The following is a 13,882-nucleotide window of genomic DNA, read 5'->3' on the forward strand; positions in this document are numbered from 1 at the left end:
ATTATTCTCCCATGGCCTGACTTTTATGTTTGTCTTCTTCTTTTTAAATATAGGCAATCTCAGTATACCTATGGATATGCTCAATTATGGCATACAGTTGTCTTTATTTGGACATCTCACTGTCTTTTGACTATTGCCATCTCTGAAGAGTATGGAAGTTTTTTAAAATTTATTTTTATGAAATATTCAGTAGATAGGGAAATTTATAAAATATGAAGTATAAGAAATAATTTAGTGTACATGTAGGTACATATGTGTGTACCCATTAGGTTCAACTGATAGCTTTACAGTCTCTTGTGTGCCCCTTCCCAACCACATCTTAATCCCTCCCTGCTCAGGAGGCGGGATTTTGTGTTTATCATAATCTGCCTTTTGTTCTCAATTTATCACATGCCTGCATCTCTAAACAATGTATTTGGCTTCATACATGCTAGGATCCTACTGTATGCATTCGGCAGCTCTCTTTTTCACATTACCTTTCTGCGATTGCCCCATGTCGTATGTTGTTCTGTTACATTCACACTTCACAGTTTATTCTACTGTTGGTGGACATTTTTTGTCCCCTCAATAGTTCAGTTGTGAACATTCTTTTATGTCTTGTGACATGTGTGAGTCTGCTTAGAGTTCACATCTAGGAGTAGAATTACTGGGTCATAGGAAATCATTTCTATTCACTTTTACCTAGGTGGTGCAAATTTGTTTCCCAAATAGTTTAACAGTATGTTTCTTCTAGCAATGTTTAAATATCCCAGTTATTCCACATCTTCACCTACACATGACAGACTTTTGCCTGTTTGGCAGTGTGAAATATCTTCTTAGGGAACTTTGTAACTCATGAAGGTTATTTATTAAGGGGGTTTTATCTACAAGTGTTTCTTGGTTTTCTGCAAAGTGCTGTTCAAGTCTTTTGTAAAATTTTTTATTGAGTAATTTCTTTTAAAAAATTGTTTTGTGGGATTTCCTTTTGCAGTCTAGATATTATTCCACTGTCAATTATATGTGTTGCAAGTATCTTTTCTCAGTTTATGGTTTCTTACTCTGTTTATGATGTTTTTTGATGAATTGACATTTTCAATTTTAATTGCCAGATTCATATTCCTTCACCCTTAGTCTCAAGGTCATGGAAATATTAACCTATATTTTCTTACAGAAGGTCTGTGATTTTGCATTTCACATTTAAATCTGCACAATAGCTGGAATTGATCTTTGTGTATGGTGAGAAATAATAGTCCGGTTTCTTTTTTTACTTTATTGATCAACTGTTTGAGAACCATCTTTTGAAAATTTTTTTTTTTCTTCTCTGATGTGCAGTGTTAACTTTGTCGTAAGTTTTCATGTATTTTTGATGTGTGTCTAGGCTTTCTTTTCTGTTTTATTAGTCAGATCATATAACCCAGTGCCAACACTACACAATTTTATTTACTGGAGGTTTACAATAATTCTTGATCTAGTACGATAAATCCCTTCACTTTATATGCTAGGAGTTTCTTGAACTTGTAGACTGTAGACTTTAAATTTCACAATTGGCTTCTCAGATTACATACACGCACACACACTCCTCTTTGGGAGTTCCTTGGGAATCACTTTGAATTTATAGATCAGTTTATGCAAGAATCAACATGTTTATGATATGGAGTCCCCCAGTCCATGAATATGGCACCTCTTTTTTCTTAGACCTTATTAAGTATGGTTTGGCTGTAAGGTCTAATATCTTTTGTCACATTTGGTTGCAGATATTTTATATTTTTCAGTGATGTAGTTTATTAAAATTGTATGTTATTCCTTTAATTGTTTTTATACATTAATTAAATCCAATACTATCTCTTTTGATTATTTTAGTTTTTTTATAGGAAATCATATATTTGAATAAATTTTATACAGTTTTATTTTTTTCCCTCCTGGTTTTTTTATTTTGCCAGATTTGCCAGTTGTGGCCTCCAGTATAACTGAATAGTGATGAGCAAGAGCAGCCTTATTTGTTTATTTAGTTTTAATTTTTTTATTTTTCCATAGGTTATTGAGGTAAAGGTGGTATTTGGTTACATGAGTGAGTTCTTTAGTGGTGCTTTGTGAGATTTTGGTGCACCCATTACCAGAGCAGTATACACTGCACCCTATTTGTAGTCTTTTATTCCTCACCCTCCCTCCCGTCCTGACCTCCATGTTCCCAAAGTCCATTTTATCATTCTTATGCCTTTGCATCCTCATAGCTTAGTTCCCACATATCAGTGAGAACATAGATGTTCTCGTGGTATTTGATTTTCCATTTCTGAGTTACTTCCCTTAGAATAATAATCTCCAGTCTCATCCAGGTTGCTGCAAATGCCATTAAAATTCCTTTTTATAGCTCAGTAGTATTCCATCGTATATATATACACCACAGTTTATCCACCCATTGATTGATGGGCATTTAGGTTGGTCCATGATTTTGCAATTGTGAATTGTGCTGCTATAAACATGCGTGTGCAAGTATCTTTTTTGTATAACGACTTCTTTTCCTCTGGTAATACCCAGTAGTGGGATTGCTGGATCAAATGGTAGTTCTACTTTTAGTTCTTTAAGGAATCTCCACACTCTTTTCCATAGTGGCTGTACTAGTTTACATTCCCACCAGCAGTGTAGAAGTGTTCCCTGATAACCGCATCCACAGCAGTATCTACTGTTTCTTTATTATGGCCATTCTTGCAGGAGTAAGGTGGTATCGCATTGTGGTTATGATTTGCATTTCCCTAATCATTAGTGATGTTGAGCTTTTTTTTCACGTTTTCATGTTTGTTGGCCATTTGTGCATCTTCTTTTGAGAATTATCTATTCATGTCCTTAGCCTACTTTTTGATGGGATTATTTTTTTCTTACTGATTTGTTTGAGTTCGTTGGAGATTCTGGATATTAGTCATTTGTTAGACACACAGATTGTGAAGATTTTCTCCCACTCTGTGGGTTGTCTATTTACTCTGCTGACTGTTCCTTTTGCCGTGCAAAAGCTCTTTAAGTCCCAGCTATTTATCTTTGTTTTTATTGCATTTGCTTTGGGTTCTTAGTCATGAAATCCTTGCCTATGCCAATGTCTAGAAGGGTTTTTCCAGTGTTATCTTCTAGAATTTTTATAGTTTCAGGTCTTAGATTTAAGTCCTTAATCCATCTTGAGTTGATTTTTGTATAAGATGAGAAAAGAGGACCCAGTTTCATTCTCCTACGTGTGGCTAGCTGATTATCCCAGCACTATTTGCTGAAAAGGGTGTCCTTTCCCCACTTTGTTTTTGTTTGCTTTGTCAAAGATCAGTTGTCTGTAAGTATTCTGGTTTATTTTTCTGAGTTCTCTATTCCATTCCATTGGTTTATGTGCCTGATTTTATGCCAGTACCATGCTGTTTTGGTGACTGCAGCCTTATAGTATAGTTTGAAATCAAGTAGTGTGACGCCTCCATATTTGTTCTTTTTGCTTAGTCTTGCTTTGGCTATGTGGACTCTTTTTTGGTTCCATATGGATTTTAGAATTGTTTTTTCTAATACTGTGAAGAATGATGGTGGAGCCTTATTTCTTATTTTACTGCCTTTGTATCTTTATTTTTAAGTAAATAGCTTGGTGTGTTTATTTCTGTCTGCTTTAAAAATTTTACTTGACATTGTTAATATTCTTGTCTTGGCACAGTTAATTTTCTGTAGTTTGATATAATGTGCCTGGGTATGAATATCTTTTCATTTATTCTGCCTATTCTTGTAGCTGTGTGGGTTCGTCTCTTTCATCAGTTCTAGAAATTCTTGGCCATGTTTTTTCTTACAAATATCATCTCAACTTTATATTTCTCAGCATTGAAATCTAGATTTCCTTAGATAGTATCTTCCTATCACAAATCTTCTCTTTAGTTGCTTTAAATCTGCTGTTAAACCCTTACATTGAGTTCTAATATTTGTTATATTTAAATTTGTAGTTCTATATTTTCAAGTCTGCCTAGTTGTTTTATAGTCTTCTACTCTTTATTATGTTCAATTCTGTAAACATACTGCCTAATTCTATTCTATGTTGGATTCCAGTATCTGAACGCTTAAAGTGGGCTCATGCTCATAAGGTTTGATGGCTAGCTTTCATAACACTGTTTGTTTCTTTTGTATTTTGTGGGTTTTGACTGAGCTTGTATTGTAAACTGTGGGAATTATTATAGGCCCCAGGTTGTTTTTGCCAGGAGCACTGCCAACTTATGACCTTTATAAATGCTCCACTTAAAGTTTTTTATACCATTCAAGTAGAGTTGCCCGAAAATCCATGTAAAGGCTACCTTGGAGGTACCACGCCTCCAGGAAGATTTGTTTGCTGCCTCCCCATAGCAAACTTTGAAATAGGTCATTTTCCTTGTGTCTTCTGGTTTGTGTAGTGAGTGGGTGGAAGTGGAGGCAGGGGGCAGAATTATTTCTAGTTCATCCTTAAGATGTGGCTGTGGCTTTATGCAGGAGATTTTTGAAATAAGACTCTCTCCTAAGAAAGGACTTTTCTTTTTCCTGTATCCCTGTTACTCCAGTTCCTGCAGTTCCTTTTCACATGGTTGGGCAGACAGTCTCAAGCTGCACCGACCTTCATTGTTTACCCACTTGACTGGCTACTCATGTCCACTTCATTTTTTGGATTCTTGTATACATCTTACTGATTTCCTCAGTAATAGCACATTGATGCCTTTATACAATTTTAAAAGTATTTTAATAAATCTAGCACATTTAGTCGTTTTCAGCTGGAAAGTTGTCCTAAGTCATTGTCCAGAAGGACTTGTGATCATGAGCAGGGTCATGCCTTGCAGTTCTTAGTCCTGTACTGACAGTTGGTAATCAGTAGATTTTTTTTTTTTTCATTCAATATAAGTTTAGATTTCTAAAGTGGAAAGTTTTTTGTATTTTTTTTTTCCAGTAAAAAAGAAATGCATTATGGGCTGGGTTCAGTGGCTCACGCTTGTAATCTCAGCACTTTGGGAGGCCAAGGCGGGCAGATCACAAGGTCAGGAGATTGAGACCATCCTGGTCAACATGGTGAAACCCCGTCTCTACTAAAATACAAAAAATTAACCAGGTGTGGTGGCGGGCGCCTGTAATCCCAGCTACTCAGGAGACTGAGGCAGGAGAATCACTTGAATCTGGGAGGCAGAGGTTGCGGTGAGCTGAGATCGCGCCATTGCACTCTAGCCTGGCAACAGAGTGAGACTCCATCTCAAAAAACAAGAAAACTTTATGAATGCAAGATTTTTTTAAAATAATTTGAACTGACAACAAAGCACAAAAACTTGCAGGATTTCTTTCCTTCGACCTAATTCGTATACACCCTTAGCTCAATGACTTTTAGAACTGCATGTCTTGCCTTTATTTCCCTACCAAACTTACATATTTCTGAGCCCCTACCCTTTTTAAGTCTGCTTTATGAATGCAAGATATTTTTATATTTTATATTGTTTATTTTTTTTGTTTGTTTTTTATATTTTGAATTGCAAACAAGGCACAAACCTGCAGGTCTTGTCTATGTCCTCCAAATCACAGGCACTGCCAAGAACATAGTGATTGTTGGGGGGGATTTAAATGAATAAATTTCCTTTATTGGCTTTATTGGTATACTTGGACAATAAAAGTCACGTGAACAATGTCAAACGTAAAGTTTAAATCATTTTTGTTCATGGAGATTAGTTTTTTTTAGCTCTTTTTACATCTTAATCTCCCCAGAATCACATATTTAGATGTGAACATTTTGCCAAAAGAGGGCAGTATTCGCCTACAGTAGAATGTAAAGGGACTGAAAAATTTCTGCAGAGAGAAGGATGAACTTATTTTGCTCCTGACATTGGTCTACTAGTCTGATCATCTGGGATTGACCATGCAAGTTTTAATTTGTTTTCTATTACTTTTATGTATTTAAAACATTTTTGTTTGAAAATGTTAGTCTTTAAAGATAAAGCCAAAAATCTGTTTTAAAATACCTTCTTACAGAATGACCAAAAAGTAGATGTTTCCATATTTATTAAGTTTTCACACACATCCGCAACGAGGGGCTGCTCACTTCAGGGAAACATGACCAGTTCAAACTGCTGGTGAAAAGTCTGCAGCCAGCAGGGCCACTGCTGCCAGCGTGTCGTGAGGGAGCTCACACCTGTTTGACTTTACATATACATACTTAGGTTTGTCCATCAGTTGTCTCCTCTTCAAGGAGGTATGTGAGTTCGTGGTTTTAAGCATATAAATTTAAATGTTAAATATTAAAAGAAGAAATCAGAAGTAGCCCGTTTGAGTCTTACATGAGTGAAATGTGTTGAGTTTCAGAAGCAGAATATATTGAAGGAAATGAAACCATTTTTTTTTTTTTTAAAAGAGCATAGTTTGGAATAAGGAAAGAATATGTGTGCTTAGATGAACGGATTAGAACTCTGCCTGCCCTTTAGGGTTTGGTAATGTTACCAGATAAAAAAGAAGAAAAGCTGTTCTGCATTGTTTGAATACATTATTAATCAACTTGGGCTTCAAAAGGACAGCTAGGGGCCAAGAGACTGGGGTTTTCATCAAATGTGCAGTGGAAGCAACTTTGGGAAAGTTTGTTTTCATTATGCTGCCTAAAACACATGGTGTTTTAGAAAGAGGCTTTTGCATTGACAAGCTTCTCAGTCCTCGCCTCTGGGAGTCTAGTGCCTCCTAGAGCCCCTTGTGCCCTCAGCCCTGTAATGTGATATCCCTCCTCCTGGATTGGTCAGAGGGGTGTCCTTTCCCTGGGAGCCGCTTTCCACCACTGCTCCCAAACTTGGCTCAGCCCAACAGCCACCATCACCACCACAGCGGTTGCTGCTGCAGCTGCAGCTGCTGCTGTCCCTCCGGCTGCTGCTTCGCGTGGCCAGCAGTGAATGGAGCGATGGAGCCCAGACTGTTCTGCTGGACCACTCTCTTTCTCCTGGCCGGATGGTGCCTGCCAGGGTTGCCTTGCCCCAGCCGGTGCCTTTGCTTTAAGAGCACTGTCCGCTGCATGCACTTGATGCTGGACCACATTCCTCAGATACCACAGCAGACCACAGTTCTGTAAGTTCACACAAATTCCCCGGAAACCCTCCGCAATGCTTCATTGCTTCTCTGCTAGGACCTGTGTCCTTTTAATTTACGATTCCTAATGCTCTCCCTGCTTGTATACTTAGAAGAGGCTTCTCACTTTTCAGTTTCATGGTTCTGCTCTGTTAGACTAGAAAAATGTGAGCAATGCTGAGTTGACATAAATATATTTGTTTTGGATTCAGTTCTCTTCCAGCATCTTCCAGAACTTACCATTGAGAATTTTCATCTTCAATCTTCCTTCAGTAATTTTCCTGCATATGTTCTCAATTTGTTTCTTTTCATCCTCTGCTCCCAAATCTTTGGGCCTCTTAATTGGTCAGTACATGTCAGCCCCATTTGGAAGGAACTAATTTAACTTTAGAGTGTGGTTTCAATTGATTATATGCTGACAAATTGTTAGGCTTTGTACTGTGTGTACCTCCTGGGAGGGTGAAGTCCTGAGCCCTCAGCACTTGAAGCACTGTCTGTCCCCAGAACAGACCCTCAAATGGTCCAGTTGAGTTCTTGAATGCTTAAAAGCCTTGTGGAGCAACCGCTTAGACTAATCGGCATCTAGGAGGCATTACAGGATAGCAGGGCAAACCAGAATTTGGGAGTCAAACAGGTCTGAGTTCAAATACTGTCTTCTCATCTTTAATATTAAGGTAATAAACTCAAACATTTTAATTTATTTAGATTAAATTAAGTCATAAGAAGGGTAAATCACCACAAAAGAAGAAAAGGATCTGTTTCTAGGGTTTATTTAAAAAAAAAAAAAGACAACAAATTCAAAAATTTAAGGAAAAAAAAACAGAAGAAAAGGAAAAATGCTGAAAGATGCAGCCTAAAGAGGTTTCCTGCTCTATAATAAATGTTTTGTGGGTTGTCTCATGTTCATGGAAGACAAAACTGCTTGTGGTATTTCAAGTCCATTCTTGGGCAGAGGGAAATAGCTTAAAATTTCTGGAATTCTGAGATATAAATGTTTAAGAGGATCATTGCCACACATTTGTCAGTCATAATCACAAAATGAGGACTTGGTAATAAAAAGTCCAATTTGATGGTATTTACATAGAAAATGACATTATCCATAGATTTTCATTTCTGTAAAGCATTTCATTAATTTTATATGCATGCACATATCAAAATAAGTCTTACTGTAATAACTAAAAAGATTCTTGAACTTGGGAGCACTGCTTATTACTATGTGGACAACACAGTTCTGCAGGTGCCTTCAGACTGAGAACCAGCCATTTGTCCTTTTGTAATGACAGTTTTTTGGTAGATAGCAGCAAAGCCTAAGAGAAGGGGCTGCTTGGCTAATCAAGTGTCTTGGAGCTACAACAAATGTTGTTTCCTAAGTGTTTCAAAGAAGAGATTAGCACCCATTAGACACACACTTCTAAATGTAATGAGCAGAATTGAAATGATGTTGTCAGTATTGTCATGCAGAGTCTTCCACTGTGTTTATAAATAAAGCTTAATGGTGGATTCTCAGGCCCTTGGCCAGATCCCTGTCTGGGAGTCTCATGCCACCCCTTACAAAATGTGTTGCCTTGGACAAAATCTCAACTTCTTGGTGTCTCAGTTTCCTAATCTTAAATGGAGATGCTAATAGTGTTTGATATGGTTTGGATCTGTGTCCCCACCCAAATCTCATGTTGAATTGTAACTCCCAATGTTGGAGGTGGGGCCTGGTGGGAGGTGATTGGATCGTGGGGGCGGATTCTCATGGTTTAACACCACCTCCCTTGGTGGTGTCGTGGTGAGAGTGAAGTAATCACAAGATCTGGTTGCTTAAAAGTATGTAACTCTTCTTGCCTCTGTCTTCCTCTTGCTCCGGCCATGTGAAGTTCTTGCTCCCCCTTTGCCGTCTGCCATGATTGTAAGTTTCCTGAGGCCTCCCCAGAAGCCCAGCAAAAGTTGCTATACTTCCTGTACAGCTTTTCAAACCATGAGCCAATTAAACCTCTTTTCTTCATAAATTACCCAGTTTCAGGTATTTCTTTATCACAGGGTGTGAGAACAGACTAATGCAGTGTTCACCTTGTTGGTTATTTTGAAGATTTAATGAATTGATGCATTTTAAGTACCTAGGAAATTGTCTAGCTTTAGTAAACACTATGGAAGTTTTCGCTATTAGTATCATGTTTGCAATTCAGGACAGGAATTACTAACTTAAATATCTCTGGGAACCTGCCAGTAAATAATTTGAGGGAAGTGGGGTAGATGAAAGACAGACTACTGTGTGATGAATAGCAACTAGCCTGAAGCTTGGAGTATCTGGGGATGGTAATGAAGGCAGAGGCAGCTCTTGCTAATGGGGCAACCAGTTACTTAGCTAATTGATGGCCTTTGGGGATTTGGGCCATAGTTTCAAGAAAATATAGAAGCCAAAAGTGACATTCCCTAGCTTTTCAATATTAGCAGCTAATTACATTTTTAGAAATGGAAAGGCAAAAATACACAAGCCCAACCATGCGTATTTGTGGGTTGCTTTTTGCCCAGGACCTTCAGTGTGTGACTTCTACTAGAGAAATGGTATAAAAGCTGAGAAGTATATGTAAAACCTGTAAAAATTGGTCCTCTACTCCTCTGGGGCTAAAAATCCTTGATGTAGGGTTGCATTTTATGTCAGCAATATCATGAAAGGTGACAATAACAATTATGAAAAAGAAAAAAACAATTAAGTTTTGAAAACTAAGGCAAATGGAAGCTGGGTGAATTTCTTACCAGCAGTAGAACCAGTAGTTTTTGTTAAACCACCCTTATGTATGTTTATTGTCACTGTAACATGGAAATGATGTAAATAATGTATTTAGCTCTGCAAATGGCCAACATGCTTAGTAAATGCTAATTAGTAGTATTGTTAAAATTAGTAGTATTGTTAAAATGGATTTTTTCCATTTTTACATGTTTCAAAATTTTAACCTGAATGCAGAAAATATTTTCCTAAATCATAGATAAGAAAACTGTATTATTTTAAAGACTGGTTACAGTTGATCAGGGTTTTAAGTTTAGAAAAATGCAAAACTGCCCCTCCAAATTTTAATTTCATTCCTACTATAAAGATATCATTGTGTTTCTAAACTAATAGCATTTACCAAAAACCCTGTTGCCATTGAGAAAATTTCACTCTTCATGCTGTGGATTTTAGTAAAACAAATCTTTCAGAATTAGAATTTGCAAACAAAAAAATATCCAGTAACGAACACAGCATCTTTAGGGAGCCTGTTCAGTAATCAGAAGCAGTGTATGGTGAGTGTGATTTGACTCTATCCTATGCCAGGATCATTAGGTTGCACTTTCCTAATTTGCTTAGTTACTGGTTAAGAAATGGACTCAGTAACTGCAAATTGAACATGCTCTAAAAACCACCTTGATTATATTAGAATACGTTTTAAGCTTAGGGCTGTTTTAATGATTGAGGATTTTCCTGAAAGTCATAAATACAAAAGTATTTACAATGTGAAATTCTAAGCATTTAATTTAAAGGCATTTTATTTATGTGGAAAGCTTTCTTTGCTGTCCAAGTAATACAAAACTCGAGGAATAAGATGGCGGTGGGGAATTGGAAAATGTCTTAAGCTCAGTCATGAAAAAGTGTGTCCAGCTGATAAAAATTTCACCTTGTTCAAGAAGAAAATAGAATTCCTTCAGCTCTTTCCCATTTCCATTCATTATATATATATATACACTTTAATATATATAAATGAAAAATGATGTGTTATGGAATAATAGGGAGCAGCCGCAATCTGAGGCAGCAAACACATATATATATAATTTTATAATTTAAATTATATATAAAGTTTTATAAGTTATATGTAAAATTTTATAATTTAAATTATATATATATAAAATACAACTTAATAGGAGTTACTTTTACCTTTGTTACAAAATTTTTTGTAGCTCGTTTGTAACTGACATAACTTGCTGGCTTTGAATGATCACTTGGCAGTAATGAACAGGCCTGAACTCCTTGGACCTTCACCCACCTGGCATTGTTGAGGGGAAGCACAATGGGACCCAGATGAACTGTGTCAACATTCAAACTTCCCCCACTGGTTGACTTGTTGGGGAGAGAAATGAAACTGAAAGTGGCTGTCACTGACCTCCTGACTCAGGCCAGTGTGATCCTGTGGAGAGGGGCTGGAAGAGGCTGTTCTGGAAGGAAGGGCAGGTGAGTGTGGATGGGGCCCAAGCAGGAGAATGGACGCAGGGACAATGTGGAGGGGACAGCTTGAGGAGGTAGAGGAGTAAAGGCCAGCACCACTGGCCGAGGTGTAATGTACCCTAGAGACTTGGGAGTCATCCTTCAAGAAATCTGCATGTTGTGCATAGGTACCCTAGAACTTAAAGTATTAAAAAAAAAAAAAAAAAGAAAAGAAAAAAGAAAAGAAAAACAAATGGACAGACAAATTGCTTTAGAAGGTCAATGGAGCCAGGATATCCTACAACAGCCTGTACTTAGATGGCATATGCTGATTAAATTATTAGAACAGTGTTCCCTACACTAAGCACTGCCTTTCAACCCTACTGTAGATTCTATAAATGAAGTGAAGAGATGTGTTATGGAATAATAGCTTTGTGGAGAGTAGCCACAACCTGAGGCAGCAAAGCTGTGGTCCCTGTGCTAGTTGAAGAGCTACTACACATGGGAACAGTTGAATGACAGTACAAGTCTGGTGTTAGAAAGACCAATTCTGCTTCTGTATTCATGGAGTGAAAAGGGTTGGTGAATGTCCTCGTTTGTCAACTAGATGGGCAACAAAGACAGAGAAATGAGTGAAAAAGAGGAGAAAAAAATTGAATCATTGAGAGTGTGAAACCAAAATAAATCCTGGGGCCCCCAAAATCACTAAGCTAAAGGGAAAAGTCAAGCTGGGAACTGCTTAGGACCAACCTGCCTCCCATTCTACTCAAAGTCACCCCTCTTCTCACTGAGATAAATCTGTATCCGATTGCCTCCTTTGGAGAGGCTAATCAGAAACTCAAAAGAATGCAATCATTTGTTTCTTATCTACCTATGACCTGGAAGCCACCTCCCCACTTCAAGTTGTTCTCCTTTGCTTCAAATTGTCCCACCTTTCCAGACCAAATCAATATTCATCTTACATAAACTGATTGATGTCTCGTGTCTCCCTAAAATGTATAAAACCGAACTGTGCTCTATCATGTCATCAGGACCTCCTGAGGCTGTGCCATGGGAGTGTGTCCTCAACCTTGGCAAAATAAACTTTCTAAATTAACTGAGACCTGTCTTGGATATTTGGGGTTCATACATTGTTAAATTTTGTTGTGTTTTACCTGGGCATTCTGGTAGAAAGGGTAGGGGCTCAGAAATATGTAAGCTCAGGAGGGAAACGGAGGCAAGACATGCAGTCTTGAGTCCTTATCTCTACTGCGTAAGACAGACTCCCAGAGCAGCTGTTTATAGACCTCCCTCCAGGAATGCAATTCTTTTCCTAGGGTCTTAACATTTAATATTCCTTGCTTGGAGAAGAATTTAATGATATCTCTCCTACTTGCACGTCCATTTATGGGCTCTCTGGAAACAGAAAAATATGGCTCTATTCTGCCCGACCCCGCAGGCAGTCAGACAGTTGGTTGTCTTCCCTTGTTCCCTAAAATCACTGTTGTTCTGTTTGTTTCCAAGATGCACTGATTTCATATTGTTCAAACACCCATGTTTTACAATCAGATTTCATATTGTTCAAACACACATGTTCTACAATCAATTTGTACAATAGTGGTCCTGAGGGGACGAACATCCTCAGCTTATGAAGATAACAGGATTAAGAGATTAAGACAGGCGGAAGAAATTATAAGAATATTATTTTTGGGAACTGATAAATGTCCATGAAATCTTCACAATTTATGTTCAGAGATTGCAGTAAAGACAGGCATAAGAAATTATAAAAGTATTAATTTTGGGAACTGATATGTGTCCATATTAAAATGACATCTTCACAATTTATGTTCCTCTGCCACAGCTCTAGCTGGTCCCTCTGTTCAGGGTCCCTGACTTCCCACAGCAGTTTTTCCTGCCAGGAATGCATCCATGGCCATTTTCCCCACATTGAGTCTACTCCTGCTTGTTCTGCAGAAGCAGCTCAGAGCTCGCCTCAGGGAAGCCTTCCTTTTCCCTATTACTCCCAGGCTGCATGAAACACTTTTCCTCTCTTATCTGAATCAGGGAACATACCATGTGGAATTAGCATTATTAACTTGTCTTTCTGAGAGACTGAGTTCCTTCAGGGCAGAGAACAGAGAAGATAGACAATATAAAATATATTAACATAAAATATTTTACATACCAACATATTTTATGTTGGGATATTAACATAACATATGTTGCATGCAGGAATGAGCCAATTGGCCCAGTGAAACTTGAGGGGTGCTGAAAATATTGCCCATTTGAAAGTTTGACATGGGGCAGGCCCTCCATTCTAAGAGTGCTGTGGACCACTCTGTGTTTAACAGGGAGTTGCCTGGACTGAAACGATTTTAGTTGTAAGCCTCACCTACTATCTCACCTGTGTTGACTACTCTTACAGAAAAGGCTTGTGGCATGTGCCTGTTCAAAGAGGAAAATAGATTCCAAAGGCAAAAGTTTCTAGGGAAAATGAGGTAAGGGAGAAAAGAGAATTAGAAGCTAAATATTCTGACAAGCAGATATGAGAAATATTTGAGTGCTGATGTGATGGTTAATCCTGTAATGCTGTGAGGGGTGGGCGTGGGTAGGGAGAAACGTACAAAGATCTCCATCTCTCTAGTTGGCACCCTTGTTTTAAATCAGATGTAGGTGCACAGTAAAACGGTTTGTTCTTCATACCTA

At 37.9% G+C, this 13,882-nt stretch overlaps 1 protein-coding gene across 1 annotated transcript in view; it reads left to right on the plus strand.

The window, feature by feature from the left end:
* The first annotated feature begins 95 nt into the window (after nucleotides 1-95).
* Nucleotides 96-13,882, plus strand: part of PXDNL (peroxidasin like) — a 508,264-nt gene continuing 494,477 nt past the window's right edge. Inside the window, exon 1 of the mRNA XM_050801783.1 lies at nucleotides 96-7,035. Coding sequence (XP_050657740.1) covers nucleotides 6,872-7,035 — 164 coding nt within the window. The 5' untranslated portion in view covers nucleotides 96-6,871. The remainder of the gene's footprint in view (nucleotides 7,036-13,882) is intronic.

The sequence above is a fragment of the Macaca thibetana genome, chromosome 8, assembly GCF_024542745.1.
Source record: "Macaca thibetana thibetana isolate TM-01 chromosome 8, ASM2454274v1, whole genome shotgun sequence".
Lineage (NCBI taxonomy): Eukaryota > Metazoa > Chordata > Mammalia > Primates > Cercopithecidae > Macaca > Macaca thibetana.